The 26,691-nt window shown below is 37.8% G+C and overlaps 2 protein-coding genes across 4 annotated transcripts; both read right to left on the bottom strand.

Moving 5' to 3' along the window:
* Positions 1-2,138: 2,138 nt before the first annotated feature.
* LOC127946363 (spermatogenesis-associated protein 13) lies at positions 2,139-23,012 on the bottom strand. 3 transcript variants are annotated; one of them, XM_052542890.1, is made up of 14 exons: positions 22,610-23,012; positions 14,256-15,704; positions 10,566-10,604; positions 9,896-10,336; positions 8,658-8,802; positions 8,416-8,534; positions 7,564-7,743; positions 6,968-7,153; positions 6,480-6,659; positions 6,164-6,396; positions 4,343-4,472; positions 3,801-4,173; positions 3,627-3,701; positions 2,139-2,873 (listed from the first exon to the last, which is right to left on the bottom strand). In XM_052542890.1, exons 1-14 carry the CDS (start codon positions 22,616-22,618, stop codon positions 2,692-2,694), a joined length of 3,741 nt encoding a protein of 1,246 aa, XP_052398850.1. In that variant the 5' UTR covers positions 22,619-23,012; the 3' UTR covers positions 2,139-2,691. The 3 variants fall into 3 exon arrangements, with proteins under 3 accessions (XP_052398850.1, XP_052398852.1, XP_052398851.1); XM_052542892.1 differs by lacking the exon at positions 14,256-15,704 and having other exon boundaries at positions 22,610-23,009; XM_052542891.1 differs by lacking the exons at positions 14,256-15,704; positions 22,610-23,012 and adding an exon at positions 10,722-13,789.
* Positions 23,013-23,432: 420 nt separating this feature from the next.
* LOC127946367 (collagen alpha-2(IX) chain-like) lies at positions 23,433-26,246 on the bottom strand. The gene is made up of 3 exons (XM_052542895.1): positions 26,029-26,246; positions 25,732-25,785; positions 23,433-25,597 (listed from the first exon to the last, which is right to left on the bottom strand). The coding sequence occupies exons 1-3, from the start codon at positions 26,119-26,121 to the stop codon at positions 25,181-25,183; spliced, it is 564 nt and encodes a 187-aa protein (XP_052398855.1). The 5' UTR covers positions 26,122-26,246; the 3' UTR covers positions 23,433-25,180.
* Positions 26,247-26,691: the final 445 nt, after the last annotated feature.

Here is a 26,691-nt window from a genome sequence, read left to right as displayed (position 1 = left end):
ACGACAGAACTTGTGACTATAGTTGCTGTTGGCTTGTTTTGAGTGTGTGAAATACATAATTTATTGTAAGGTGGATTTATTGGCTGTTTCATAATTTTTTAATATGTCTTTGGATCCAGTCTGAGCTCCGGGAAGGTTGAGTCTGCCGCAGCCGGAACCCCAGCTCACAATGCCTGTCAGAAACCAGCGGCCCGAGTGTGCTCGACAGGACAGAGACTCCCTGAACCTCCCTGGAATTAAACATTGGTTATGTAAAAATCCAGAGACAGCTCACTTTCATCAACAAGAGAGATTAGGTCTTTTAATAATGTTTTGAAAGAGATACTAAGCTTATGCTTGGTTCATAAAGCAGGAACCAGTCCAATGGGTGTTATCTCCCCTCACCAGGCAGGCACCCTGCTCTCCTGAACACAGCATGTGGGGTGACACTGCCATAGCTTCTCTTACATTCACTCTGGCCTATAATGCTAACTTCTGCCTTCTGCAATACAGTGGGTAGAACCTTATCTGTATAAACAGAAGGAAATATGCCATTTATATGCCACATATTGTAAAAAGATTATAAAAAAACAACAAGATTTAAACAAGAAAAACTGACTTTTTTTCTAGTTATACACTATGATTTAAAAGTTTGGGTTTTTAAATGTTAATAAAAAAAAGAATAAATTTATTCAGCAAAGACAAATAAAAAATGACAGTAAAATAATTATAATAATTCATAATTTTACACAAAAAAAAAAAACAGGCACATAAATTATATTTTAAAATATATAGAAATAGAAAACAATTACTTTAAATGGTAATAATATTTCACAATATTACTGTGTTTTTGATCAAATAACTGCAGTCTTGTGAGTATGGTATATTTCTTTCAAATACATTTCGAACGTTATTCTTACATAATTTCTCAGTGTTTTTAAGCTCTTTACCCTGTTCAGAATGGTAGGCCCAACCGGTGACCCAGCAGCGATGTCCCTCAGTGAAGGTCTGTGAAGGGGCGGCAGGAAGATAGGATATATTGTTCCAGTCTGCTGGGCCAGGCCTTCTTCAACTGCAAAAGGGGCGATGTCATAGTCAAAATTTCTCGCACTGTAGAATTCATGCACCACAATTCGATGGATCTCGGCCACATGCTTGGCACTGCCCTGGTTTAGCATGCCCAGATGAGCTGTTCACATACGTGGATCTGCCAACCTAAAAGTGTCAAAGATCACACAAGCTCAAACTACATCAAGACCAGCTCAATGCTGCTAACAAAAAAAGGTATTCAACTTTGATACTCAGAAATGTATATTGTAGGTCTACCTGACGTTCATCGCCTTTCTTTGCTGAAACAGTGCGCTGATGAAATAAGCCACTCATCAGAAAGAACCGATGCTCTGCAATACAGCTGTCCAGAAAAATGCATGCTGCCCTGCCATGACCACTCCCCCTCCACTGCATTGATCCCGCCCACAATACGCTGCTGGTTGGGAGTGCTGTCAGATACACGTTTTGAAGTGGTGGGATTGCCACAGGCTAAATCATATGGAAACATGATGGAAACAAGCAGATTAAACACTATGTGTTAGTGTACAAGCATCCGAAATTATATGTAACAATGCAAAAATGTGTGCATGCACACTACTAATCAAATGTATGAAATAATTGATTTATTTATCTCTTATTCGATTCATTAAAGAATAAAAAAAAAAAAAGGAAAATGATTTCCACAAAAATATTAAGCAGTAAAAACAGCTGTTTTCAACATCTTTAAGAATTAAAGGGTTAAAACTGAAGGGTTGGTCAACATATTGCGAGTCCTGTGACTGTCCCATTGACTATCAAATAAATTACACTGTCAAGGTCCAAAAACGTATGAAAGACATTGTCAGTAGTTCATCTGCCATCAGTGGTTCTACCACTGATCTATAATAGATATATAAGCTATAGATCAGTGGGTTGAACAGTCAAACAAAGGCCAAGCCTATAACTTCATAGCTGCCTCTAAATTCATAATCTCAACAGAGGTCAAAATGTTTTAGCCCTCACAGAAACCGCCACAGTGACTGTGGTTTATGACAAAATAGCGTAGTTACTGTTTATACAATAAAAATATAATAAAAAAATGTGCAATCAAAAACAAGATGAAATACATGTATACTTTTTTTCTTTATTTGAAGGATATCCCACAATATTGTGATTTTGCAATAACAACAACGAAAGTGACTCGTGTTGTTTTGTCGGGAACATGGAGGGGTCTAGCAGCATGAATTACTCACACTTGTGGCATGCATTCAGCCTCTTTATACCATAGAGACAACCGAAACTTAAAAAAAAAAAATTCTGTTTTTACATTTTACAAGGCTCCAGCCTAAAGCAATACAATCATACAGACATGTAGTGAAAAAGCAGAACACAAGTCTTTGTCATAAAAGACATACATTTAGGTGAGGTGACGGATGAGTGAAACCCAATGGGAAGCAGCATTTGACAATATCAGTAAAATGACAAGACAAAATTTTTTAAATAAAACTAACACTTTCCACACTGAGGCTCAATAATGACCATTTATACTGAGGCACATATGTCATTTGTACACACATACCTACTTATATGTATATAAATATACACATGTGTGACATAGCAGAAGTGTAGTCCAGTAATATTTCATTATTTATGGATCTCATCGGCACAATGTAAAACACTATTTCATTTCCTGAAGAGGGCACTGCGTGCAAGTGTGTACAACAGGTGAGATGGCTTCTTCTTTGGCTCTGCTAAAGAGAAGACCTGCTGCTGGGGGATGCTGGTTGGCACAGTCACATGTCGCTGATGGAGAGGATGTAGCGGCTGATGCTGAGGAGGCATAGGATGATCGGAATAATTCATTTCTGGAAGCACACAGACACAAAATGGGAGTAGGACTTCATGGTATTAAAATTAAATCGTAGCCAACAGTTTTTGGAAATCTTTTAATTTCCAATGTATACATATTGCCTAGATAGAAAATAGCTTCCTGGGTCCATGGCCATGATGGTCACTAAATGAATCAAATGAAATCTGTGACAACCAACTGAAATCAAATAAAAATGTTTTTTTAAATATAAAGTTCAATATAAAAACTAAAACCTTTATAACCTGCATGTATCAAATATAAAAATGCCTTTAGAAATCAATTAATTACACTTAATGCTTTATGCTTTTAATCTTAATAAAATTAATTAAACTAAATTGAGGAGACAAATGAATAATAACAGAAAGTACCACCAAAGAGACTTTGACCCGGTGTCATTATTGTAAACAAAAAAAATAAAAATAAAACTTAATGAAAAACTGAAACTAAACTAAAATACATTTTCATGAGTCCAATATTATATTTATATTTTTGATATATGGTTTATCTCACCTGTATTAAACATGAAAATGTCTCTAGATTTTAAAATAAATCTTAAGAATATAAAATAAAAACCTAAAATAAAAACTAAATAAATTGAAACTAGAAAATTAAATAAATTGGAAAAGACACACTAGAACTGAAATAAAATGAAAAATAACATTAAAAAAATATAAATATATACTAGAACTATTATAACCCTGCTTTGACCTCAGCTCCAATAATGGCACAAGACAACAAAGATACATACTTTTCATTTTTCCGTGTTTAGATTTCCTGGCGTTGTGAACTGCTTGCTTCCTCTGGGCCTCAGTAATCTCCATCCCTGAAAAGCGACGGAAATAATGAATGTCATTCTTTAAATTCATGGCATGAACATTTTATACCAAAACAGAACACATATTCCTTCAACTGTGAGACTCACCCATCTCTTGGTCTTCCTGTACCCGTCTGCGCTCTCGTGCAAACGCTTGCAGCCATCGTTGCTTGTCCTGGCCTTTTTTGCAGCACAACACACACAGGACATTCAGGTTCTCTACATGCCGCAGGAGAAATGCGTTCTTCAGGAGGCCCAGCTGAGCGTGCCGTCCATCAGGCAGGTCGAGTGGCTCGAGTAGGTCAGTGTCCATACGACCACGATAGTGTAGCAGGTCTCTCCGCAGGACGTCTTTCTTACAGAACACCAGCTGGTGGTCAAACAGGAAGTAGCTGCGTTGCTGCGTCTTACCGGGCCGCACTATCCGCATTAACTCGCCGGAGTGGATGAGCTCAGAGCTTCGTGTTAACACATCATCACCCTAAAGGAAATATATTTCTATTTTTAAATCTGCAAACAAGCTTTGAGATCTGAAATGATTGTTCTGTAGTACATAAAGTCTCATCAAGCCCTGTGAATGACCCAGCACATTAAAAAATGAGTAACCTAATAAACAGATCAGCGTGTAAATGTGTGTAAATATCACTGACCGCCCAGTGGAGGATGGCCACCTGCCAGTGAGCGATGGTGTCGATGCTCTCAAGTCGCCTTTTTCTCTCATTTATCAGACTTGCCACATTCTTCATGGCTTTATGTGCAGCACACATCCCTGGGTAATCACTGAGGAGAAAATAAAAATGTAAAATATATAAATATGTTTGGGGTGAGTACATTTTTTTGAAAGGATTTAAAGGGTTAGTTTACCCAAAGATGTAAATTCATCCATGTTCTACTCACCCTCGAAGCATCCTAGGTGTATGTCACTTTACACTTTCAGAATAATCCAATCAGAGTTATATTAAATATTGTCCTTGCTCTTCCAAGCCTTTCAATGGGGGTAAGCGGGTGTTTGTTATCAACAGTTCAGAAGACGGGAAATAAAATGCGTGCATCTGTGATAAAACATCCCTAACACATCTCTGGCCGGTGAATAAAGGCCCCCTGTAGGAAATCCATGTGTTTTTGTAAGATAAATATCCAGATTTCAAACGTAATAAACACTTTTTTTCTAACATGACTGTGGGATTCGGAAGATGTGCAGGTGTAAGATGGAAGACGTATGCGTTGCGCGCACCTCTGGGAAATGTAGGACCAAAGGAAACAAAGTTTCCTCATTTTAGCAAAGGAAAACCAGTCTCCGCTTGGCTTATATTGAAATCCTCTAGGGGTGCTCCGTTCACGATCAGCCGCTCGTAATGCGCATCTCGTCAGTGAAGCCGGTTCTCTAATCAGCGATAAATTCCATCACATAGGGCAGCTGTTACTACACAGAGCCATTGTTAACTGAGAAGATGCGCAAATCCACGTTCATTTTCAGCGTTTATTTGCGCATCTACTGACGAGATGCGCATTAACGATCGGCCGATCATGATAAATCATTAAATCCTCCAACGTTTTTCTTCATAAATCCTCGTTTTGTGCTTCTAACTCATGGCCAGCATTTTGTTTCGTTCTCTCTCCGCGCTCGTCACAAACCACAGAGCACTGACGAACCACAACATCCACCTGCACGTCTTCTGGTTCCCAACAGTCAGCAGAAGTGAGAAAAAAAGTGTTTATTACATATGATATCTGGATATTTATCTTACAAAAACGCATGGATTCACTACAGGGGGCCTTTATTCACCGTGGCCATGTGAGGGACGTTTTACTACAGATGCGCGCACTTTATTTCACGTCTTCTGAACTGTTGACAAATACCCGGTCACTCCCATTGAAAGGCTTGGAAGAGCAAGGAAAATTTTTAATATGACTCCGATTGGACTATTCTGAAAGTAGAAAGTCACATACACCTAGGATGCTTCGAGGTTGAGTAGAAGACGGACGAATTTTCATTCTCGAGTGAACTAGCCCTTTAAAACTTTTAAAGGCCATTCACACAGAACACGTCTTTGCATCTAAAAACATAAAGGCACAGTGCTCGCTCAATGTATTTTTTTTTTAAAACACAGTGCAGAATTCTTCCACCACCATGTTGACGTCCATAAAACAGTTGCCATGCCAAATTGCCATTATAAACAAAAGCTTGCAACGCTTGCCCTGTCTCCAGGGTCTTCTGATTGATCTACTGTTTTAGAACTGACACTGATGAGCGTCTTAAAAATGCAACGCTCAAGTGTGAGGCACTGCAAAAGAAGTGAGACGTGAGAGAAATGGTCAAACACATCCGTCTAGCGCATGTTTACATAGAAAAACAATGGAAAAGTAAAGCATGGAATGAAAAACATGCAGCTTTAGTGAGCATAAGAGACTTTAAATAACATAAAAACTAAATCCTACCAACCCCAAACTTGTGTATGAGAACGAGCTACCTGTGGTCTTTGGGTGTGTATTTCAAAAGCTCTCCCAGCTGAAGAGGGTATTTACAAATCTTCTGTACAGGTGTGAGTAGGAAGCCAGCTATGGAGATATCGATCATCTGCTGTAAGAGACGACAGGCTTCGAAGAAGTGTTTATATCTGCTTTGTTTCATCAATCGCTGCAATTCAGCGCATGCCACTGGATGTGTGTTACAGTATTCAGAATATATGGAGAAACCATCCTCCTGAGGAGAAGAAGATATAAAGGAATATGATCAATTTGTGAGGAAAACTTTCATTCCAACGGTTCTTGTGCATGTGAAGGTACCTGTTGAAGGAAGCAGGAGCCAATCTCACTGAGATGAGGGTTTTCAGTGTTGTATTTCTTTTCTAGGTCCTTGAGAAACTGTCTCTGGAACCTGTAGATGTCCTCAATGTTGCTGAAGATTGTTTTTAGCTGTGCATCAGTAAACATGCCAGGGTGCTTTCTACACTGACGGATATATCCCTACAACAACAAATCATTTTGGACTGAACAAATAATAGCGTTTAGATATTTCTGCATGGATTTGGAAAGGTTTCCTTCACTGAAAAAAATATTTTTCATGCATTTGAACAGCAGAGATCTGTTGGATAAACACAATCTGACTGATAAACTGTAATAAGTTTGAGCTATGGAATATTTACCACCTCTTTCTTAACTCATTTATTGATAAGATATCCAAAGGTTAAGATGCTTTTCACAGAAACTCGTAAAACACAACTATTTATTTACATTGGACATAACTCACGTAAATAAAAGGGATGGAGGCTCACCTCACAGATGTCTTTGAGGTGTTTGATGTAAACGCGCTCTGTGTCCATGATCTCTTTGACCACATTGGCTCTCATCTGCTGTCTGTGCTGTGAGTTTTGTTTATGTGCATCTGATTGGACAGATTCATCTGCATCCAGTGTGATTTCCACACTATCACTGCTGGAATCCCCTTGATTCACCCGAACCTTGACAGAGACACATCATTAGGATTCATTCCAGAGGATCAAACTGAGGGGAGCCATGATTAGGCACAAATTTAAGACAAAAACAATTGTGATTGAGACAACTGGTTGAACCACATTTACAGGAAGTCTTGATCGAATCAGCCTCTTTGTGTCTGATTGACTCATCTTGTTGGTTCTTAAAAGAGCCATAGATTGACAATGAGATGCATTCATCTACAGCAAAGAACAATTTAAAGCACCATTCCATACACCTGTGTCTCTTCCAAACCGGTCAATCAGCACATGCAGTCGTGATGACACATTTGACGCATTTCCTCTTGGGTCACCCGTAGCAATCACACAGAATGAGTTACTATGTTTAAGCATTACTTTCAAGCTGTGTGGCTTGAAATTGTTATAGTGCAACTCACTCGCACAAAGCTGGAGGGAAACCAGGCCTGATGGTCACCCACTGCCCCCCACCACCAGTCCTGCTCCCCCACATCCAGAACCCGGATCACATCCCCGGCTGTGAAAGCCAGCTCCTGCTCTTCCATTGTGACATGGTCCCACAGAGCCTCTGCATACACGGCATGACCTGACTGTATATACTGGAGAAAGAGAGACATTATAGTCAGGCTAAACATATTGAGGCTAGAGGTCAGATAAAAAGACACGATAAGAACAGTACTAGAAGTGTGATGATCCCACACAAGTACATATGCAAACACTTTGCACATAAAACATGATTGAACACATAAGATAAACACTGAAATATGACCTGTATAGCACAGCTTATAAGTGCAAACAACAGTAAAAATGAAAAATTAACCTCTAAATGTACTGAAAGTAGATCTCTTATAACATTAAAGGTGCACAGCTAACATCAAAGGTGCGCTACTTTAAAAATGTTACCCCTACTGTAAAAAGAAAATTAATGGTATATTTGATAAATATCTTTACAATAATGTTCAAGTGATGAAATACAGTCATATCTTTTAAAAAAAGTAAATCTATCCAATAAATTTGTTCAAATACAGTCAGTTTACAAAAATGTAAATATATAAAATATTATATATTTATATAAATTGAATATTATTTATAAACACATTTGTACTTATACATTGTACTTAGAATTATTATATGCTCATGTAATAAATAATAATAATATAATAAATGACAATACAATAAATAATTATTGCTAAATAATATTTATATTAAATAATAATATAATTAATTAACAATTATTTTAATAAAATAAATACAAATTAAAATGATGATACCTGATTGAGAGTGTAAAGGTCGACTTCTGGTTGGAGGTATGGTGTTCCTTCAGTCAGTTCTTCAAAGCTGCCGTCCTCCTCACTCACACAGTCATCAAGCATTGGATCAGAGCTCCCATCTATAATATAACCACATTGAATGAGGTTAGAAATTATAGCACAAGAATTAGTATTCATCAAAACAGTCTTAAGTTTAGAGGTCAAGTGCACACACTCAGGCATATTAACAGAAACATACTCACCGCTGAGCACTCTGCGCATTTTGTGCTGCCCCATCCGATCCAGACCAATAGGTGTGCTCTGGGAGAAGACGCAGGGTCTCAGGCGGGCAGACACGGCCTGGTATGGAGCCACTCTGTGAGATGGAACTGGAGGACGAGATACCGGCTGAAACAAAGCATGACAGAGTAGACTTTAATCAGCAGCCTTAGAAGGAGTCCATTGTCCAGCAGGCCTTATGTTCAGAGTTCAGAGACTGTACAGAGCAGGACAGTGACCTATGATTAGATACTAAACAGTGCAGTTTCATCACATACGCTCAGCCAAGTACATAACATTACAAACATAACACTGAATTTCATGCTGGACAATAAAACTTTTAACTTCACTCTCTTAACCCTGTAGGTACAGTATTTAATCATGTATTTTTAGCCATGTATTTTTTTTTACCTAACAAACCATACATGAATGGAAAGATTATTTATTACTTTCAGATGATGTATAAATGTCAGTTTTGACATTTATGACACCTAAGACTGGTTTTGTGGTCCAGGGTCCTATATATTAATTACAAGTTTTATGAGATTCACCATTTAACAGGTCACTGAAGTGATGCATCAAGGAAATCAAGGACTGTCTGATGCAGTGTTTCTACTAAATTGTTGTTGTTGCTAAAGAAGAAAAGTAGTTACGTTCAGGGTTTAAGAAGTTCTTTCAAGCCAGCTGAACTATGACATTATAAACCCATAATGCTACACCCCGAGGAAGAGACCTACTGGGACCACATTAGTGTTTAGATCACCAAACATCTGTATGTTATTAAGGACTGAGCTTCTGAGAAACTTCTCCAGGTACCATGTAAATTATTTTCATCAGCCTTCAATGCTGAACACTCTACGAAATACACTGACTTTAGCTTGACTAGTCATAGTACTTGATATATTCAGATTAACTGAGAATAATTGTTAATAAATGCACATATGCACATTTCAAAGTCCACAATTACTTATCTGAGCAATGGCATGAACAAATGCTTCTGGCACATAAATTTCTGTTGTACTCATTAATTCTGCTGTACGTGTTGTTTTTTAATACCTTACATTAAGCGTCTCAACTAGTATCTTTAGCCAATCACAAAAACCAGCCTCATCCAATGGACCGTTTGCATACATTTTGGAAAACCTGTTCTAAAACACTTAATTTGATTTGGCTAAGGTGCAGAAATGTAACTACAAAACAACATTTGAAGAAATGGCCTTACAGAAGGCAAGCTCTCAATGTCGTCCTTCTGCTCAGCAGTGGGTGATGAAAACAGATCCACTCCTCCAATATCAGAGATGGGACGTCTCTTTCTGCTCTCTGTTTGACCATTCTCAGGTCTGTTACTCTCTGTGTAGCTGCCATTGGTATTGTAGTCCTTCTGGGAAGTGTAGTCCATAGTCTCAGACTCCCTGTTCTCCTCTGGGATGCAGTACTTTGAGCTGGCCAGCTGGCCATAGTCAGACACCGGCCGGGGTTTGGAGCGACCTGCCCTTTTCCTGGCCACTACAAAATCGGGAGAGTCACTGGTAAAGGGTGGAGAGATTGGCGTTGTTGGAGTCACCAGTGGGGATTCTGAGGAACAGGTGTTTGTGACAGGTGAAGCAGCAGCGGCTGAGATCTCATCACTTTTGAGAAACGCTTTTGTGATATCTGATGAAGCCTAGAGGAGAATACAAATAACATCAGTTAGTTTAAAAATAATACATTTTAATTGTAGGCATATTTAGTTATTTATATTATTTTATTAATATTGTTCGTAGTTTTTAACTTTTATTTTAAATTTATAGCATATTTTACAGGAATCAGAAAAATATACTTCTATTTTTTTTATTTAACGTGTACTTACAAAAAAAAAAAAAAAAACAGATGACAAATAACAGATATCTTACCTCAAGATCATCAGTCTCTCTCTCTTCAGTCCATAGACACTGAAAAGGCACACAATAAATGAGCACCATGTTTAAGAAGGTACACAACACATATATGCAAACACATCCATGCACACACACAAATAGACAAGCAAAACAAAGTTTGACTGGGCTCACTGTAGCTTGTCTACTTCTTTCTGTCCTATTGGAGTCCATTTGCACTTGGTTTGATTACTGAACTTCGAACCTTGGGTTGTTCATCTGGGAAGGAGACAATGTCTTTGCTCATACATGTCCAGCCCCATGTCCAGAAGCTCTGTTTAGGCAATCTCGCTAATCATAAATGTCAGCTAATTATTAACTCTACCTGCTGTGTGCCTCTTAGCAACCTAACACCGTTGGGTTGTACCACTCCAGAGGAAGAACTGTGAATGTCATTCATCCAATAAAACAACAAATCAAATCAGAGCAATGAAATCCATCGGATTGTCCTGATTGACTTCAAAATGATATCAGAAATAGGCTGTGGTTGCATCATCAGATACAAAGGTCACCCCTGTGAGGAACATTTGACGTAAAGCATGAAAGTTCAAGATCCATTTCGTATCTTTGGGTACCTGCAGTTCCAAATGCATAAATAATGCTTTATTTTAAACATAAAATGCTGAATAACATTACACATATTTGAAATTATTTAAAACATAAAAAAATTGTTGAAATGTGAAATTAAAAACTTTTTCATTCAAATGGCTGATTCATTCAGGAACTAAGCATTTGATTCTGTTAATGAGTGAGTGACTGAATCATTAATTCAACTGATTCATTCAAAAAGCAGATTCATCCAATAAGGAAACATCATCCTGTGCATTGCTCAGAAACGCAAAACAGTGCCGGGATCTTAGTGTAACTATTTTAGTTGGCAAAATAGAGCAAAAACAGGCAATAGGCCTACTGTTTATATAAAATATAAGTTGCAATGTTAATATTACATTTGTTATCCTGCTGATATCTCGATAAAAAAACTGCACTCTTTGTGTGATATAGATTAACAATATTAAAGGTTTAGTTCACCGCTTGATCGCATGCTGTGTGCTTTCAAACAAGTTTTTCTTTCTCATGGACATTATGAAATAAATTTCCCTTGTGAATTATTCCTTAGACTGTTTTATTATTATTATTATTGTAAGAGGTGATTTCTTTTTTTGGCTATCCTGGGTTAACTTAAATTTTTTGATTTGATTAATCTTGTCTGGCGCCTGGAAATGTTCTTTAAAAGAGTTCATTTATGCTAGGGCGGCCACCACTCTTACGGAGTCTGAAAAACGGAGCCTACTTTTCATTTTTGGGTGAACTTACCCTTTAAATTATATTCATATAAAGGACATACAGAGGCATTTTTTCCTGCCTACAATTAAAATTCCTTTAATTTTAAAGGTGACCTATTATGCAAAAATCACTTTGATAAGGTGTCTGAACCATAGACTGTAAAAAAAGATGGACGAAGGACCTTCATTCACTTCCACTGAAGAAAAGTGAAGCCGATGTCCCAATAGGGCGCAGCCATATTACACTGAATTGGTACCAAAGTCTGTGCAGTAGAGAGTGAAGTGGAGCCGTGTCCCGCCCACACTCCTGTCAATTGCAAACACACTCTCACTCTTGACACTTTTTTAAATTAACCTGACTGGTCTAATTTTTGACTGCTGATTTTTCATATAAGAGGCTTGTGTTAAAATAAGGTAAGTACAACTCCAATTTCTTCCTGAAGATCCTGATGAAGTCCATTGGTGCCTCTGTTCGCTCAGCAACGCTGTCAGTCTCAGCTGTCAATCATGACCTCACACTCCTGTTTTTATAGCATCACATAAACCAAACTTATTTTAAAAATGAACTCCTTAACTTGATAATAATAATCTATGTCAAGTCACACACAGTAAAATCAGCAGTGTAATATTAGCAGCGTTAAAAGTGATTAATCCCCAGATAGTTAGTGTAAAACTACTCATGTTCAGTGTAATTGAACTTTTACACTAAAATAATTTTCGAATTTTCTGGACTCCACCCTTCAGTGACTGCTGCCTCTCGAAGCGACGACGCCATTTATTCTTCGAGCGACAGAGATGGTAGGTTGGGTTGCTTTTCCCTTGAACTACACTGGGAAAACATTTTTGCTGATAATTTTACTCAGAATATGATTGGTGGTGAACACATTTAGAAATTACTAACTGCGAGTGTTTTGTCAGGTTTTGTGTTAAGTTCGTGTCCGTGAGGTGCAGAGATGTAAGTTACATAAGAGTGAATGTTTCTCATGCCGGTTCGATTTCCTGAAAAAAAAAGGTGATTACCTGTAAAATAACTTTTTGGAATGTGCTTACAATTTATGATATAACGTTATATGCTTTTAGCTTTTTTCATTTTAGTTCGTTGACACATCCTCTCGTCTCTGTGTTTAAGTGTCTGTCTCGCCCGCTGCAAATGTGCAGTCTTTCTGCAGCCAGATCTGCTATAACGCGGAATATTTACCAGAGTCTACTCTCATTTGATTGACGTTATCTAATGCAAGACTCTGAAATTAGAGCACGTTGTAAAAACTTCAGTACAGATATTCTCAAAAAATATTTAGTACCACTGTTAGAAAAAGACTGTCTGCTTTGACTTTACGGCAATCGTTGATATGACTTCTACAAACTGACATGTTTTCTACTTTTAAAGATTTCACATTCACATTCCAGTCTTGCTGCTTATTATCAGTCAAACTCATTCAATCAACCACAGTTAATCAATATCGTCAGGAGGAGGACAAAAAAGTTACTTAAGAAAAGTACAGAGCAAATCTTGTCAAGATTTTGTGTAAACACAAATTGTAATATAACCAGCACACATTACATTTTTTTTTTTTTTTCAGTTTTGCTGTACTGACTCTGAAACACATTTAGTACATGTCTTAAAGTAATCTTCTGGGTTCAACACAACATGAGAATTCACAGCATAATGTCCCAAAGACAATTGTGGTGACAGTGGGTTAAACATATGAATAAATAAATAAAGATTGATTTAATTGTATTATAAACCGGTCTGAATCATCTGGGTCTACCATTCTAGAAAGATAAACTTCTAGTTGATCTCCATTGAAGAACTGTGAAATTAGCTGGGTTTTACAATTTTACCTGGTCCTGACACAAGTGGAAATAATAGAATATTTTACAAAGAAAAGACTGATTAATAATTATACCACAATAGTTTCATGCATGCCAAAATTTATAAATTTAAATTTAGCTTTTACATGAACTTTAAAAGTTTGGTTCATGTCTAAAGCAATAATTTGTTTCCCTAAATTGACATATAAACACTTTTGTCTGACAGAAATTGTACCAGTCCGAACAAACAATTGTAGCTTGGTTACATCCAGCATGTAGAAACCTACCCCTGAGTACAATTACTATGACGATCTGACACACAATGGGTATTTAATCATTCAAATATTCTGTTGTGCATTGTGTCTTCTTGGACAAAGCATGATTACGCAAAAAATCTTTGTAGTTTGATTACAACTGTGAATGTAAATGTCCTTGCTGTGCTTTTGTATATTGAGAACCATTTTTTTCTATGGTTACTGACATAAAGCTACAAATGTGGTCTCTAGATCTAAACTTGTATTGAAGAAGAAGGCCATAACAGTTTAAATTGGACAATATGGACTCATTGTCTTACCTCCAAGTTAACGTTACCACCATTGACTGTCTGCTTTTGACTGGGGCTTGAGCACTGCTTGGGCATTTGTGAGTAGTGGTTATTTATTCCATTTTGATGGCACTCCACAGGTTCACAGTATTTTTCCAGTGGACAGACTGGGGCATCTAAACACAAATCCACCGAGGACACAGTCACCTGAACAAAGTCACTTATTAGGGCTGTTGTTTTGTTAGGAGGCTCCAAAGAGTCATTTAGAGTGGAACAAAAGACAGCAGGACAGGAGGGTGCAGGGTGCAAATTTGGGATATGTTGGTGAGTGTTGGCCTGCTGGGCCTTGCTGGGTGTGGGTGAAGGCCTCCGCTGACGCCCACTTAATGGTACACATGGGGTTCTGCGGGAGTAGTCATCATGTAGCTGACTGAAAGGTGACAGAGATATTCTGGAGGCGGGGCCTGGCGTGTTTTTACGCTTGACTGACAGGTCAGTTAAACTTCCAACAAGTTTTTGCAGATGTCCACGCATCCTCATGGGGCTTTGGCGTCTACCTGTACCATGTTCCTGCAAGTCAGCCGAAACAGAACTGGTGGTCCTTTGAAGAATTATAGTACTGGGGCATTCTGGGTTCTGTGGCTCAGCTAAGGTGACATTGCGTCTAAAATGACCTTTGAAGACATGGAGATTATCTGCACTCTTGCTTAGTCTTTTGAGAACATTGACATTTTTTTGAGTCTCAAGGTTCTTGCAAGGTACGATGGACTCCACAGTGCTTCTGGGGTCAGGCTCACTGGTAGACGGGCTCTCTGTCTTAACTAAGTCAAGCAATGAGATCCGTCCTGCCCCATAAGCCTTGCGGATACTTTGAGAGAAATGGGAATTCCTCTGAAACCCACACACTTCCTCCACACAGTCCTCTTCATCCGAAACTGAAGCCATCTTTCTGGTTGGAGTCATCCCATTTGATACTTTGTCAGGTTCCTGGATTTGATTGGTTGCAATCTCTTGTTTGGTTACTAAAAAACTACTGCCATCCTCAAACATGGAGGACAGATTTCTCTCTTGACCAGCTACCATTGCATTGCTCCGGTTCTGGATTCCTTGGAGCACAGAAGTCTGCAGTTTTTTGAAAGAACCCATGACACGGAAACTGGCCAATCCAGACCAAGCCTGTGGTGTGACGGGTGGTCCTCTGAGCAGAGCATTGTCCTCACATTTTGCCTGGGTGGGAAACAGACGCACAGCCCTAGAGAGATACAGTTTGGTCTGGCCATCGGCAATCACAGGAACAGTCTGGGCCTGATAATTGAGTCTGTTAAGCCGGTTTTCCTCAAAGCAAGGCTCGGACAGGACTGGTTGCATATGGACTGTACAACCACACCTTAGACTTGGATTCATCAGCTGCTTATCTGTGAAAGGGTCACTCTGCAGGTCACTGTTGCTAGAGGAGCCCTGTGGGTCTGACGAAGGAGCCTGCAGAACCAGATTAAAGAGATTTTAATCTTGTTGAACAAGCTGACAAATTTGCATCAGGTCTTGGAACAAAGAACACAAACCAAGTGACGTGAAGTGAGACAATCAATGACCCACTGTTTTGTCTGAGAAAGATTTTAACTTTACACTTCAATGAAACAATACAACACCAGTATGATTACCATAACCTTGATAAGTCACGTCATGAAAGAACTTTCAACTATATCCTTATATGTGACCCTGGACCACAAAACCAGTCTTAAGTTGCTGGGGTATATTTGTAGCAATAGCCAAAAATACATTGCATGGGTCAAAATGATAGACTTTTCTTTTATGGCAAAAATCATTAGGATATCAAGTATAGATCATGTTCCACAAAGATATTTTGTAAATATCCTACTGTAAATATATTTTTAACAAATTATGAATAATTATTAACAAACCATAATGGAAAGCTTATTTATTCAGCTTTCAAATTTTGTGAATGGTTTTGTGGTCCAGGGTCACATATTACTTGTTTGATTACTTGACCTGTGCAATAATAAAACGCAGCACAGGTGAAGCTATTCAAAGTGTTCTTTATCCACCCACAAGAGTAAATTAAGCTTCAGCGTTCCTCCTATGGATGAATAATGCCTTTATCTGGTAAATTGGAGGGTGTCAGTTAGTAGCATGAGAGCTTTGCTCATGAGTAGGTTAGACTAAGTGCAGTAAAATGTCCTGTAAAAGATGTAAGCTATGCCGTTTTTCCTTAGAAAGAGAGGCCCCTCTATCAGGGCGTGGAACGCCGTGACCTGGTGCGATGTTCGTTATGATGAAAGGCTTTCGTGAGCATGACTAGGCAATGAAAACCTCTAATCCATTCTGATTAATGCAATAAATTGCCCAAGGTTTTCTAGCTATATTCTGAGTGAGGAGAGAGGGGTCCACTTAAGGAGGTTGAGCTGCTTTAACCCATTTTATGTAGAGTCAGAATGAACAGATGTACTATCAACTGTTTAATCACAAATAAAACACATCAATTTTAAATATCAATATTTGTTTATAAAAGCCCACAAATTAAAATAACAAATTGATTGTCAGTTGCTGAGGAAACTGTGGAAAATTTAATTAAATATATATTTACAGTGTAGATTAAATGTGATCCAATCTTACCTCACTGACATGATTCTCAAATCTCCAAACTTTTTCATGCAGCATCAAAGACTTTTCATTTATGACCACTTCATTATTCAACAACTTCAAGCTCACAGTTCATCAAATTAACTATGGATTTTTTTAACCACCAGAATTGCTTTTTAGTCTTAATTTAATCTTTATTTAATAAATTGTTTCTTTTTTTGAACACGTATTGACTGAAATGTGTGTTTCTGCCATCTTTCTTTACAATAAATGCCACATGGTTTAAGATTTTGTAATGAAACATTCATACATTCAAGTGTGAACTGTTCAAAATCTTCCAGGGACCACTGTATATAGATTAACCATGTTTACCTTTTGACCTTTAGTCTTCTGTTTTGAATTTAGGGTCTCTCTCTACTAATCTTCAAACCTCAAATTCTTGGGGTTATATCTTTGTTTCGTTACTCAGCTTTGAGAAAAAAATAGCAAAGTGGTAAAGGGCAGCTTCTTCTATCTGAGATCAATCACTAAACTGAAACAGTTTTTTCCCCACAAAGATCTGGAGACTGTAATCCATGCTTTCATAATATCACGCCTGGATTACTGTTATTCTCTTTACTGTAGCCTGCCTCAAAAAGAGATTTCTCATCTGCTAATTGTCCAAAATGTTGCAGCGAGGCTTCTTACTGGAACAAAAAACAGGGATCACATTACTTCAAATTTAGCGTCTTTACATTGCATGGCTAAAATACATGTCTTTGTGTACAAGGCTTTATCTGGTCTTGCACCAAAATACATCAGTGACTTTCTGATACCTTACTCTCCTCAAAGAGCACTTAGGGCTACTAATCACCTTCTCTTAACTGTCCCACGGTGTTGCTGTAAAACCAAGGGTTGTCGGGCTTTTTCAGCTGCAGCTCCTAAACTTTGGAATAGTTTGCCTGTAAATGTGAGACTTGCTCCTGTAGTTTTAAGTCTGTTCTCAAATCTTACTTGTTTTCTATGCCATTTGATTAATGTCAGTTTAAGGTTTTGATGTCCGTTTGCTTTGATTCTAATTGAATGTGTTTTTTTATATATATTTTTATATAATGCATGATTCCTATTATGCTTTGTATATACTGTGTTTCATTGCTATAGAAATACATTTTGACTTGACTTTGTCTAGCTGTGTGAGCATAGGTTGATTCTAGCTCAGTTTTCAACTCAAATGCTGATCTCTATCAAACCAAGATCTGCTACCCATAAACACTTAGCTCCATCGAGGCATGAGAAAAAAAGCTGTTTAACTAGAGTTTTGAAAGAATGCAATTAACTCAACTTCCAAGTCACTCCTCAGTCTACTCACATGTCCAAAATCTCTGAGTTTAAAGCTGTACTTCTCCCATACTCTTCCTCCTCTGCATCATCAGTGTTGCCAAGTAAGAATTAACTAGAAATCCAGGCTACCAGCTGGAGTCAGGCTCAAACTAAACTCCCTAAACAAGTACTCAGACAAACATAGACACAAGCATGCCAACAGAAGCCACTAATACACCCAAAACACACCTACAACTAATATGCACTGATGTATGCATACTGAACACTGACATGACTTTTTTAAAGCCAAGCACGCTTTATGATACATAAAGACAGCAGTCAAAAACTATTTTACTCATTTTCCATCTTCAGATGGAGGAGGAAAGATAATTTATGATGCTTGATAAACACAACTTCCTTGTGCCAGAAATTCAAACAACTTATCTAGGGTTTTAATTCGAGAAAATATTTTTTTTTTATCCACATACAGCTCTACGGGTAATTGAAATAAAACCAAAAATCACAATATGCCTTAGATATGGGAACAAAAGAGAAGCTTTAATGGCTACCTATTGTTTAAAAAAAAAGAAGCACAAAATGAGTTAAGACAGAAATAAAACATTTAACTTTTGTAATTTAAATTATTTTTTCTTATTTATTTTACAGAGTGAAACATTACATTTGTGATCCTGGAGCTTTAAAAAAAAAAAAAAAAATGTATCAGTTCTTAAAGGGACATTCAATTTAAAAAGAAATCAAATTTTGTCTTTTTTTTTTTTTGCCAACATGTCGTTCCAAAACTGTCTGACTTTCTTCTGAGGAAAAGAAAAGAACATATACTGAAAAATGTCCCGGTGTTCATTGTATGTTTTTTGAGTGAACTGTCCCTTTAAAATGAAGGTGACAGCTGTGAAGAATGACTTTATACAACACAAATAAAAAGAGACAAGCCCAAAATGATGCTTCCTGACTAAGGAAATTCCTAAGAATAACTAGCCACACCAGTTCTCTTAATCTGCCCATCAAGATGAGCAAGTCCTGCCATGCTGTCACATCATTATGGAATGAAGTCTTTGCTTGCTTTATTTAAATAGTAGTAGGAAAATTACCAAAGCCACAATTGCAACAAGCTTTTTTTTACTCTTTCATTTTGGCTTATCATGGCAACACCGCCCTTTAGCCATCCAGACTTTCTGCTTTATTTATATCTTTGTCGATCATCTTAAATTTATATTCAATGTTTGGAGTGACAGTGAAAAGTTTTAATCTGACTCACCCGATGATGATCCTTTCGCTGGCCAAAAAAATAGTTTCAGTGAAAATGGACCCTTTTAAGGACCCTAGCTTTCCTCGTCCCACCGGACAAGATTGCACTCACTTATCCCACATGATAACGTGTGTAGCATCCTCTACCTGTCCTAATCTGATTATGAGGCTTTATAAAACTGGACTAGCATCAATCTACATACTGTCAAATACGCTTACACACATATAACCACATGTGTAGACAGAGATGATGTTCACTGAAGCAGTAAACTCTTAAATCAGTCTGGTAGGTTTGGCGTTTATGATTTCTTATTTCTGTTGGGCTACTGATACCACCTACCAAATTATGACCCAGTTCTCTTTGTCAGTGAGAACAAGAAGCACAGTTAGGAGGCAGACACACCCAGCCTGCTGCAGGCATGGGAAGCGTCAAGAGCTACATTTGACACCCCATTCATCTCACCTGTCTCTTGACCTGCATTTGTCTACTCCGAGTCCACTGGTGGAAAACACGTCAAGGAAGTGCATGTCAATACAAATGTGAAAAAAAAAAAAAAAAACAGCGCTAAGCTTTATGGAAAGGTCAGACCCTTGACTAAACATGTGGAACAAGAAGTTGGATTTAAAGGGATATTTCACCCAAAAATGAAAGTTCTGTCAACATTGATTTACCCTCAAGTTGTTCCTATAGCCTGTATGACTTAATTTATTCTTCTGAGCACAAAAGATGATATTTTGAAGAATGTTATTAACCAAACAGTTAATGGTAGCCATTGAGATACTGAGAGAAAAAGCAAAACGGTGGAAGTCAATGGCTACCGTCAACTGTTTGGTTATTAACATTCTACAAAGTATCTTCTTTTATGTTTAGCAGAAGAAAGAAGGTTTGGAACAACTTGAGGGTGAGTAAATAATGACAGAATATTATTTTTGAGTGAACTATCCTTTAAAGAGACAGTGCACCAAAAAAAAACAAGAAAAAAAAAAAGTTGTTGTTATTATTTATTTACACTAATGTCATTCCAAATCTGGAAACTTACTTTTTTATTCAATGGAACACAAGAGAAAATCTGCATAATAATTATAATAATAATAAAGCAGTTATTATTTAGTAATATAATAAATGTAACTGCACTGAAACTACTGGATGAGAATACATTTGAACTGAATTGAGCTGGATATATTGACAACTTTGCAACATCAACACTGCAATTGAAATGAACTGAATACTTCTGAATAATGAACTTTCTGCCTGTTTCTAACACAAAAGTTACTATATTATTTCAGAAGACTTGTATAGTGCAATATAGCGCAAAAGACCTGTGAACCACTTTTATGATATGTTTATAGTGGTGTTTTTTTTTTTGTTGTCATTTTGGAGCCAGTCCTTTTTCTAATTTATTACATAGAAAACAGCACCCAGAATATTTCTCAAAAATTAACTTTTTTCCACCGTAGAAATTTAGTTACACAGATTTGAAATGATATATGGGCAAGTAAATAATGAAACTGTGTGTTTAAACTTTTCCCTTATAGCTATATGCATGCATAGAATTCAAAGAATTGTCTATGGCATAACATGACTTTCAAACATAAGCACTTTCAAAACCAATGCTTTCTACTGACAAAACACCATTAAACACTTTAACACATCAATGCATGTGTGCGCTATCAGGGAGTAAGATCGTTGAGAAGAGGGTGGGAAGTGAGATTTAGCCTTAATTTATGGCAGCCATAGATTAGGAGGCACCCAGTGAGGCATTAAAGTTCCTTGTGCGTGTATTGTGATAACGCAGACGCCCTCATTATATGTGAAGGAGTGCATTCCAGTGCCTGTGTGTTGATGTTTTACAGTAAGGCAATTGTTTAGAGAAGTGAAAGTGATGGGCATAGTATTTTTAACAAGCTGTTACCATGAACTTGATTGTGCACTGACATTCTATTTCTAGCATGTTTAATTTATATGTTATAAATTATGATGCCAACAGTAGCACATGGTTTGTATATGACAAACATGTGGAGGACTTTAGACATTATATTAAAGCATGAGAAATGAGTCACTTACAGATCTAAATGTATTTTACAAAAATCTTGAATGCATTTACAACAGTGCTTCTCACAGTGGGTTTCAAGGACCCCCACTGTCAAAGACAATGTTAGAAGGCAGGCTAAGATATTTTACTTCTGTTGCTTTAGCTGTAATGATGACAAACCTGCTTGATTTCAAACGATTAACATAATTAACCTTGCTTAATTCTATAATTCCTGAATTGTCTCGCGAATTGTATGTTCCCACAATTTCTTATCTATGGATTTTTCTAGTTGTTTCATCATTATTTTGCCAGGCCTTAAAATCAGTCTTATAAAATTTGATCTGAAAAAATATTAAAATAAAAGATCTTGCATGGTATAAGCGACTATATACATATATAGTCGCTTAACAGCACACTTGGTGGTTTCTGCTAAAATAAATAATAATACTTTAGTTTTCTTGTCTTTACTAGTTTCCCAGTCTGGTCAAGCTGGATTTTGAGAGGTTTAAAGTAGATGACCCACCGTTTAACCTCAGTGTGGCCAGACCGTGAGACCAGCTAAACCACTGTAGTTTTTGAGTTCCCCAAGTGGGCCTCGGCCCCCATGTTAAAAAGCAGAGATTTATAAAACACTGGATGAAATTTTTGTTTTTTAATAAAGCTGAAAAATCCCCTTTGGTTCCACCACAAAGAAAACCCTTTAAAGCAGGGCAGATCAAGAGAAATATTTCAGCTTTTAGGGCGAGCTCCGGAAATGAATGAAGACAAAAAAGGAGCTGGGTCTTTTCCACAGAAGAAAAAAAGAGCTCTCGTTTATTTGTGAGTTTAATTAACTCAGTCTCTCCATAAAGCTTTTTAAGAAGCACCTCGCCACCCCAAATAACCACCAACCCCCTCCTCGTCTTCTCGGATCTCTCCCTACAAGCTTTGCGCGCTCCAACAGCCCCCGCATCACTATGGCCACCAGTGGGACAGTAACGCACACAGTAACGCCCCTCCTCCCTTCAGCTTCTTTTGAACCCAACGGCTGTGGCAAGATGATAAAAGTGCTGCCAAACTTATGAACGCAGATTTTAAATTAATTTGACGTTAATATTGTCATCTTAATAATAATTTAAAAAATCCTTATGCTCTCTCTATATAATAACCGCTTCAATAATTTGTTATTTACACGCCGAATCTTACCTTTATCATACTTCTTAAGTGGAGTCTTGGCCCGGGGTCACAACACTTTTGCGGCTTCGATCGACTCGTCAGCCGCGACTAACTCCTCAGACAGTCCAATGTCCGACGAATTACGCATATTAATTTAGCGGAAATCGTTAAACAGCCTGATGGTGAATGCGAAAGTACATAGTGCACAGACAGCCAGTCTGTCGTGTATTCACAAGAACAAACACCCCGAAGTCACAGTTCTATCGAGAAGGAAAACTTCCATGAAATGTGTGGCTGAAGCACTGACACTCCCTCAGGCGATTTAACGGCGCATGAACGAAATTAACCGGGCATGAGACAGATTTGCGGGTCAGAACGGCTTCAGTTAAAAGTTTAAAGTTGGTTCGCTGCGTTGCAAATGCTCAGCCAGAGAGCCATGACTCCAGGCAGCGTCGCGACGGTATTGGACAGCATCAGTGCACTTGTTGCTTCGGGGCGGAGAAACAAGTCGACTGTGATACGCGGTTTATATAGTCTGCCCGCGGGACGCCAGGCAAAACCACCAGCATTATGACTGCTATATAAACTGGGATATCACAGTATTTTTGCTTTAACATTTAGAAAACGTTTTCCTCAAGGTAATGCCTTGAATCTGGACTATCACCAGCAGTTTAAGAAGCACAGACGTGTTTCAGCCCTCAAAACGACTGTAGCGGTCCGTGCACGTCTGCTCAGCCCTGCCCAATAAATAGGAATAAATTCTAAGGAAAATGTTAGTGCTGCTACTTGTCTGTGAAAAAAACTTGCTAAGGTGGATGCTATTGTGTTGCTTTGCGGTTGTTAAATTTAGTGTTTTTTTTTTCTCAGTGTTTACTAGTTATTACTTGGCCCCATTATGCTTCCATTGTACATCCAAGATTATATTAAGCAAGCTTAATTTCTTTAACACAGTGTGGGATGAGCACAAATTTTAGCCAAAGGGTGTATTCAAATTTTACAAGTATGAGCCTGTTAATTACATTTAAACATTTGGCAGATCCTCATCCAAATTTATCCCCTAGGAAATTGCTACCAGGTAAAATCTCCATGAAATTTAAATGGACAATTATTTTTTGTTTTATGGAATATTGCACTGTTAATTATAAATGGCTTATCTGTAACATTGTTATAATTGTAAATATTTTTTTAAAATATAATTTTATGTCGCCCTCGCAACCTCTAAGCTCCGTCTTTTTTTAGTTTATTTAAATAATTTTTTTAAGGGTTCAAGCACAGTGAAAACCTGTTGTAATAATTAGAATGGCCAAGGATCAGCAGTCTCCAGCTAAAACTGATCAGGCAGTTGTGGAGCTTGAAACTTGGAGGGATAGTAGTAGTCTATCTACAAAAGGGGTCACCGAATTCATCCATGGAGAGCAGGTGTCCTGCAGAGTTTTGCTCCAACCCTGAACAACAACACCTGAACCAGCTAATCAAGCTCTTACTTGGTATATTTGAAACTTCCAATCAGGTGTGTTTAGGAAAGTTGTACTCTACAGGACTTGCCCCTAGAACTACTGCTGTCAAACAAATCATTTGTTAAATAATAGAGAATATGTAAAAAACCTACTTTGAGAACTAGTCCTAGGGCTTTTACTAAATCTTAAAAAAGAAAAAAGAAAAAGAAAAGAAACACTACAGTACAATTCTCTGTACTCTCTAGGTGAATAATGTTGAACTTTGCCCTTTTAGGTAGCTATAACAGTGTCGTTTAGATAAGGGACATGACTAAATATACCCCAAAAAATTACAAATCCTAAACGAAACTCAAAACTTGACGTAATTAGGTCAGCACATGCAACAGGTGATTCTAAACAAGCATGAAAAGTTTTATGGAGATTGGACCATTTTTAGCATAGCTTTAAGCTTCACATAGCTTGAAGTATTCTATAGTCTTTGATTATTACTGATGCATTTTATGCTATAGAATAACAGGATCCCTTTTAACTTTTTTCCCATTAACAAGATAATGGAACCTGAAGTGCTAAAATGCTACCTAGTTTTTGTGTTTTGGCCTACAAAAAATGCATTATCCATACAACACTCCACATGGGAGGAAAACAATCTCAGCTGCTATTTCATGCTGACATTAAGCTACAGGAATCTCAGCCTAGTTATAGTGATGTTAAGAAGCCTAAACAATGAATTATATTTTACAGAAAATTATGATGACACCATTTAGTGAATTTTTTTTTTTTCAAAGCATGATTTTGCACCGTGAAATTCCCATACACAGCAGAGGGGAAAGCCAGAAAAAGCAGTGTTGTCATCTTCATATGCATATAACCCATTAAATAGCCATTTATCAGCCACTTGCAACCACACTTTGTCTTCAGTTTCCCTTTCTAGGATTGCTCCTCCTGCCACCTGGTCCTGACCACTTTGGTTACTGTCCATAATGTAGATAACTCACTGACCATTCTTCATCAGGACCACTTTTACATTGCGAGAGTACACAGTGATATGGTAGGTGAAAAAATACACTGAATACACAAGTGAAGCGGCCAGTCTCAGGATTGTCCCTGATGGTTCTAGAGGAATTTATCAAAGCGAATTGGAGTGTTAGCGGCAGGAAATTTGTTGCTTTTGCTCATCGTAGCATCGTATCTCATGCATGTCTCCCTTTGGGCCTTGCTTCCCAATTCCCCCCTTTGACCCTTTCTCACTATGAGCACCAATGCTGCCTTTGATACCTGGGAGGCCGATTTCACCTTTTGGGCCTGGTCGCCCCAAAGAACCCTGTATGTCCTTGTCTCCCTTATAGCCAATGTCTCCTTGTGGTCCTTCAGGTCCTATAGGACCTACATCCCCTTTGATGCCCTGTAGTCCTGGCAAAGCTAGTTCTCCCTTCCGACCTTTTAAATCCAGTAGCCCTGGGAAGCCTTGGGGCCCCATATTACCAGGTAAACCCCTTTCTCCATTGTCTCCACTCTTCCCCTTTGCACTGGCTATGTCAGGAACGCCTGAAAAAGCACCAACCTGATGATAGTAAAATACAATTCAAATATTTACTGTATTCTTCATAAGTGAATAGCATCCATTTATAAACTACATTATTTTTTAATTTCTTCTCGTTATGGATCTAGAAAAAAGGCGATGAAATTAATATTTACCAGGTTATCCTTTTGGTCTATCTTTACCAGCTGTGCCGCATGTTCCCATATTACCTTCAGAAAGCATAAACAGTTGTTTTTATATGTATTGTATAAAACACTTACATTGCATGCAATAAGGTCAAAATACTATTAATCTGAAAAAAAAAACAAGCTTAAACTTTAAAAGCTAAATGTCAAATGGTACTGCATATTTTTTTTTACAATATTGTTTAATTTGTGTACCTATCTGACCTCATCACTTAGCTAAAGGTTACTGATTAACTATATTGTCAAGCGGTTTGTTTTCATTTTTACCTCCGTCTCCTTTATCACCTTTGGCCACATCTCTGCCATCATGTCCTGGCATTCCATTGTGTCCTGGGTCTCCAGGGATCCCGGGGTGACCATACACACAGCCGGTATTTTTTCCAGAAACACCCTACTCTGCAACGTTGACCAATACAATTAGAAAAAGCATACAGATCTGTGTGGGAAAGAGCATGGTCCTTCAAGTACTTCAGCACCTGGTGACCACGAACAGTCTCTGTGTTTGAGGAAACTTAATGTGCACAAACAGTTGAAGATTTTTCAGATTTGTCATATTGCAAACCTGCTATTCCATTGGTCAGAATGTTATTAGGTTAATTATTTTAGCCAAATATGTTACACATTACCTGTGTCCTCTATTGAAATTCCTTTTTGTATTTTAGTTTAGATAATAATCAACCTGAAACATGGTGTTGCCCAATCCATGATAGCATAGAGTTTTGCTAATAAAACCCATTTATATTCATTACATTGTGGAGTAAAGCTAATATTAAACTGAACAAACCCTCATGAAAGTCAGTCATTCACTTCCTTAAAGGCTTTGGGATGTTATGTGACCCGAGCATCTTGTGCTTTAATTTGCTATATTTGATTTGGTTGGTTTAGAAATGTTACTGAACAGCCATAAAGTCAGTCTAAAGAGCATCATGC

Source organism: Carassius gibelio, chromosome A24 (assembly GCF_023724105.1).
Source record: "Carassius gibelio isolate Cgi1373 ecotype wild population from Czech Republic chromosome A24, carGib1.2-hapl.c, whole genome shotgun sequence".
In the NCBI taxonomy this organism is placed as follows: Eukaryota; Metazoa; Chordata; class Actinopteri; order Cypriniformes; family Cyprinidae; genus Carassius; species Carassius gibelio.
Note: the sequence above shows the minus strand (reverse complement) of the source record. Positions and strands in the feature narration are given on the sequence as shown.